Source organism: Vipera berus (genome assembly GCF_964194415.1).
Source record: "Vipera berus genome assembly, chromosome: 2".
Lineage (NCBI taxonomy): Eukaryota > Metazoa > Chordata > Lepidosauria > Squamata > Viperidae > Vipera > Vipera berus.
Window position 1 is genome coordinate 29239515 of NC_138203.1, and position 6096 is coordinate 29245610.

At 51.7% G+C, this 6096-nt stretch overlaps 1 protein-coding gene across 1 annotated transcript; it reads right to left on the minus strand.

The window, feature by feature from the left end:
* Nucleotides 1–3728: 3728 nt before the first annotated feature.
* Nucleotides 3729–5063, minus strand: HTR1A (5-hydroxytryptamine receptor 1A; the record flags this gene model as incomplete). Its single annotated transcript, XM_081318849.1, has 1 exon — nucleotides 3729–5063. One exon carries the CDS (start codon nucleotides 5061–5063, stop codon nucleotides 3729–3731), a length of 1335 nt encoding a protein of 444 aa, XP_081174975.1.
* Nucleotides 5064–6096: the final 1033 nt, after the last annotated feature.

The following is a 6096-nucleotide window of genomic DNA, read 5'->3' on the forward strand; positions in this document are numbered from 1 at the left end:
CTATTTAGCCAAAGAGCCAACTGAAAAAGGCGATAATACCTTGTTATGGAAAAACATCAATATTATTGCTGCTTTAAAAATAGAGAGTTTTTAGCAGTGAACTTGAAAGCTGCAAGATTCTTAAGAAAAAGAAAAATATGAACCCTAGGAATGGGCTTTCAGATCAACGAGCGATCTAGACTACCAGCTGGCAGTTGCTTAGGAATTCAAGCTAGAGTTTTCCTTTGCTCTATGGAGTTACCAATGCATGTTCTTCATGAAAATTATATACTACATCTGAACTAAAACTCAGTTGTGAATAAGTGTATTCTCACTTAAAAATATTCTTAGCATCTAATAATTACTAGGAGTAAAAATCATAAAACATTATTATTTACAAATAAAGGGTTGCCAGATCTGGGCTGCAAAACTCCAGATGGCCACTGGAGGCCAACAAAGGAATGTAGAAAACTTCAACTTTCTACTGCTGTCTAGTTGTCCTGATTTGTGAAGCCTGGCTCTGATGGTACTAAAATATGTTGAAAATACAAAAGTTGCAACTTCTGATTCCTAATGACAAAAGAAGATTTAATTTAATGTGTCCTTATGGTAGTTATGTTTGATGCTACCTTCTATCACACAATCAAAATGACAGTGGAAATTCGCATTTCCCCATCAGAAAGATAGCCATGGTTCGTTTCAGCCTCAGTCAATGAATAAACCCCATTTTGATGGAGTTTAGCCAGTACACTAAACTGCAAACTACTGCTTACAAGTCACACGATCTAGTTTCAAACCCTAGTGAGAAAACAGGGTCTGGGTAAAAAGTAGTCTTTTGGGTTTACATAATAAATGAATCTCATTTTTACTATTCTACTTATCTAATCTTTGAACAACCGGAAAGTCCCTCCAAGAATTACATGAAAAGAATCACAGATTTGTTTCTGTTTTTCTAGGACAATCTAGAAAATATTTAGTCTCTTCCTTTATGAAGTCTTCCTAAAAAATATTCTGAATTAGCAATATGCATGCACCTGTGTGAGCAAGGGTGATTTATTGTGCCTCTATAAGAAGCATTCTAAAAGCTTTTCTATGGAAGCAAATATACTGAAATTCCACTAACTCCAAATATGAATTCACTGTTGCTTCAAATCCATAACCTTTCCTGCTGGAAAGTAAGCATTCTTGTCTTCCCGCAGAAGCCCTAAATTCTGGCAAAGTGATGGGGATTGGCATAAATCTGCTTGAAATTCTAAATAGCTGCTTTTAGTCAAGATTGATAACTTGGACTACATAGATCAAAGGTCTCTCTTTCTATGCCCACAGCGCTGCATGTTCTATGATCTCGTTGCTTCTAGGTTCATGCTGGCATTTGTATGTACTACAGAACTCCGTGAACATCTGCTTGGAACATAAACTAATGGACGTTCCTTGGAACTCTTTGAGAACACTTACAAGCTCTAAAACAAGCCCCGTTCACAGTGGTACCTGACAGCATTGCTGATTCCCCTAGAAAGAGCTTCTGGGTTGGATGGAAGAATCGGATTTGAACTGAGGGCATTGAGGGAAGGATTTGGAGATCATTTCTAGATTTGCCTAATTGTTGTTTTTCTACAGGACATAATCCTTGGTAAGTGAGGTTCAGATGTTCACTATTTTCCTTTGGGGTTTCATTAAAGTGTGCTTTAAAAATTTAAATGTGCTTAATAAAATAAACTCATGTGTGATAGATTGTTGTTAGAACCTGGGGATCACAACCTGTACTCCTGTATTAACCCAGACATTTTAAAATGGGGTTCTATAGGTGTATTACAGATTAAGGATTTGCTGATTTCTTTCAGGCCCTGCACTGCAATTTTGTGACATTTATTTAGCCTATATAATCAGAGAGCACCATTAAAAAAAACCCCACTCATACACAAGTGAACCTAGTTTACAGCCACATTTTTGTGACAGAACATTGGTTTCTAATCACTTTAAATGTAGCATAGATCTGGATTTGGATGGAATATCTGATGAAACTTTTATAGTGTTATTTCTAGTGTTTTGATATCTCCATGCTGGCCACATATGGCATATTATCAAACTCATGGACTATTAAGGAATAAATGGCTACAGACTTTTAACCAGCAAAGGAAGTGCAGTGGGCAGCCTGGGACCTCTGTGCGCACATGGACAGCATTGCAGAGAACCACAAACTGGTTCTACCCAGTTTAGAAAATCAAAAAAATTAAGGCAGGAGAAGGCCTTACTGTTTTCTGGACCAAATTTATAATTGCTATCTTGGCTCTCTCCTCCAAACTTCTACAAGTTGAAGAAGAATCCAGTCAGTGATGCAGAAGTGCCTTTGATCTTTTCCAAAGGAAACCTCAGGACAGGATGCTCTGGAAAAAGTGCTTTATTCCTGCTGAAGCTTCTTCTTCTTCTTTATTCCAGTTGAAGATGGGGGCTTGAATGCCTGAAGCACCCAGTTATTTGTCTGCCCTCGCCACTTCCTAATAAGATTCTGTCAATGCAATCCCATATTGCTCTGCTTTTTTTTCCCCTTCTCCAATCTGAGCCCAAAGAGATTGGTTAGGCCACTCGCCTCTTTTTCCATGCTGCACTCTTTTGGGTGTTTATTTGCCCCAGATCTTCAGGCCTCCAAAGTACCCCCACAGTACCCCCACAGTACCCCCAAAGAGCCCAAAGGGTCTGCTCTGCTTTGCCCAACAAGGCAAAGATTGACTTTTGAGCAAAGTTGCCTAGAATTGTTTCTCCACCCCACCCGGTTGTCAACATCCACTCACCCACGCACCTGCTTCTTTTGGAGGAAAACCCCCGAGATGATGCTGGGAGAAGGGGCTTTGCAAGCTCGGGAAACAAAACAGGCTTAGGAATCAAGACCTTCCGAAATAGGCAGCGGGACAAGACAGACCATCCTTCCTCCCCGCCCTGCTAAGATGCCTGCCCCCGACAGACAGGCTGCCTCCAGGTTCCCGACATCCGGGGGGGGGGGAACTCCCTTTCAGAGTTCCGACTTATTCGTCCTTTTCCCGAAGCAAAATCTTCGCTGCGGCCGCTTGTTACTTTCTTGTGGTTAATCCGAGAGAGGAAGAATTAGGCGAGATGAGCAGATGTTTCTTTTAATGCATAGGGTGGCTTTTATTGTAGTTTAAATTCGGGCGGGTTCCCAGGGGGAGGGGGTGCTTTGTTTTCTTTCCCTTCTCAGTTTCAATCCTGCAGCCCAGCCTACCCCCGAAACCTCCCCCCTCCGTTTTTATCACCCCCGCCCCGCCCCGCCCCCCTTCTTCCCGGTCTCCAGAGTCAGATTCTCAAGCTGGACTAAGAAGTAAACTCTGAGAAGGAGTCGAGATCGGGACCGACAGACACTAATCAAATGGGCAGTCAGCCTTTCCACCGGGCGGTCCTACCTTTCAGAGCCGTCTTGCTGGAGAAGTAGCTCGGAAAGGAATAGGACGGAGAGCAAAAGAGCGCAGGGTCCGCGATCTCGGCCCGCGCTAGCCTTGTTTGTGTTCTGACCCCCAAGGCCGCCAGCCTCCAGCCATGCGGCGACCCCAAGGACGCCCTTCCCTTCCCACCCCCAAGCCCAGGGGCCCCAAGAAAACGGGGCGGAGAATCCCGAAGGAGAGCAAAGAAACAAGCTCGGGCCTCGCTCCAGTCCGTGCAGCCGAAGAAGATGAAGTCGCGCAGCACCGACCCTCGCCTGCGCCGCCTTCCCGGCAAACTCGGCCGCCGTCCGCCCCGTCTCAGGGCATGCAGAATTTGCACCTGAGGATCTTCTGGAAAGCACTTTGGAAATCCTTGTTGAAGTAGGCGTAGATGACCGGGTTGAGCAGCGAGTTGGAGTAGCCCAGCCAGTTGATGACGGCGCCCAGCCACGCCGGCATGGAACAGCCCTCGCAGAAGGGCAGCACCAACGCCACGATGAAGAAGGGCAGCCAGCAGAGGATGAAAGTGCCCATGATGATGCCCAGCGTCTTGACCGTCTTCCGCTCGCGGGCAAGGGCCATCTTGCGCTTGGCTTCGACGCTCTTGGCCTCGTTCTTGCGCTCGGGGGCCGGCGAGGCGGCGTCGGGGAGCGGGTGGTTGGGCAGGGGCAGCATGAGGCTCTTGGCCGAGTTGGCCGGCGTCACCTCGCGCATCTCCAGGGCCGAGGCAGCCACCCAGCCGTCTTCGCCCGACCGGAGGGCCCCGTTGACGAAGGGCGCCCCCTTGGCTTCCGCTGCGCTCCTCCTGCCCTTGGCCCCCGCTGCCGCCTGCGGCTGCCGCCGCCGCTCCTGCTGGGGACCCCCGTTGGTGCGTCTGGCCGGCGAGTGGGAAAGGCAAGTGTCAGCCACCTTTCCCACCGGCGCATCGGGCGACCGCGGCGACTGTTTCTTGTCTGCTTTGCGGACCGTCTTGCGGATGCGGAAGCGGGCCGCCTTGAAGATGCGCCCGTAGAGGACCAGCATGAGCAGCAAGGGGATGTAGAAGGCGCCGAAGGTGGAGTAGATGGTGTAGCCCGGGTCCTTGCTGATGGTGCAGGCGTTGGGGTCGGAGCGGTCCTCGGGCGTCCGCCAGCCCAGCATGGGCGGGATGGAAATGAGGAAACCGATCAGCCAGGTGAGGCTGATAAGGGCGGCGGCCCGGCGGGGCGTCCGCTTATTGACGTAGTCGATGGGGTCGGTGATGGCCCAGTAGCGGTCCAGGGCGATGGCGCACAGGTGCAAGATGGACGAGGTGCAGCACAGCACGTCGAGCGCAATGAAGAGGTCGCACATCGCCTGGCCCAGCGTCCACTTACCCAGCACCTGGTAGAGGGCGGCCATGGGCAGCACCAGCACCGAGACCATCAGGTCGGTGACGGCCAGCGAACCGATCAGGTAGTTGGCTACCGTCTGCAGGGAGCGCTCCAGGGCGATGGCCGCGATCACGCAGGCGTTGCCCAACACGGCGAAGAGGATCAGCACGCCCAGCACCACAGACGTGGCCAGCTGATAGCCCAGGCTGGCCGCCGCCGCCGGGGAGCCCGAGGGCGGCGGGGTTGGGGACCCGGTCGGCCCGCTGAAGCCGGCCGCCTCCGTGCCGTTGGGTAGCTCCATGGCGAGAGGGGCGGGCAAGAAGGCAACGCTTTCACTCAGGCTCCGGCAGCGGCGGGCAGCTCCTCCCGAGGGTCACCATGGCCCCCCGACGGGACAGGCGAAAAGCGGCCGCCTGCCTGGATCACGTGTCCCTTAGTGAGCTATAGCGAGGTAGCGGCCGGGCTGGCGACGTCCAGCTCCTCGGGCCAGCCCCGGTCAGAGTGGCAGAGCCGCGGCGGTTGCATCGCGTCCCAGACTGAGCAGCACTCCGGAACCGACGTCGCCGAGCTTTCCTCTCGCTCGGCCTCCCGGCCTCGGACTCTCCGCCGACACCCACTTGCTGCTCAGGGTTCCGCTTCGCCCTTCCTAAACTTGCTCTCTCTTTGCCTCCTGCCGGCTGCTTCGCCCTCCTCGACTAACTCTCACTTGCTCACTTTCCTTTTTCCCCGGTTTCCCGTCGGTCTTTCCGTCCTGGCTGAGGCTAAGGTTTCGTCCCGATGCATCTTTTCTTCTCTTGGCTGCCCCTTCGCTTCTTTTGCCCCCTTTCTCTTCTCTCCCCTTTCCGCCCCCTCCCTCCCCTCCGGCGTCCTGCTCCCTGCTCCCGTTCTTTAGCCCTGCTGCTGCTGCTGCTGCTGTCGCCGACGCCTCTCTCTGCAGCTGCGCCCCCCGCCCGCCCCCCCCCCCCGCTTTTGTAGCGCTCCCGGGTTGTTCCGGGCTCCTCTCGCTCTGCCCTCCCTCTCTCTTCGATTCTCCTTTCCTCCCTAGAACCCACTCCGCTACTCAGTTGGTGACTTTCCTTCTCTTTCTCACGCCTCCTGTTATTAGGTTGTTGTTTTGTTTCCTTCTCTCCTTTCCTTCCTCTTATTCCCAGTTCTTCACCTCCAAATTCTCCCGGGTTCTTATGCTTCTCCACTTTGCCCCCTTCCTCTTTTCTTCAGTTTCCGCTCCACATCCTTCCACCCGCTACTCCTCCAGCAAGCACACCTTATGCGTGTGAGTAGGTATTTCCCTCTGGGTTGCATCAAACTCCAAGCGATGGTCTCTTTTTATCAGT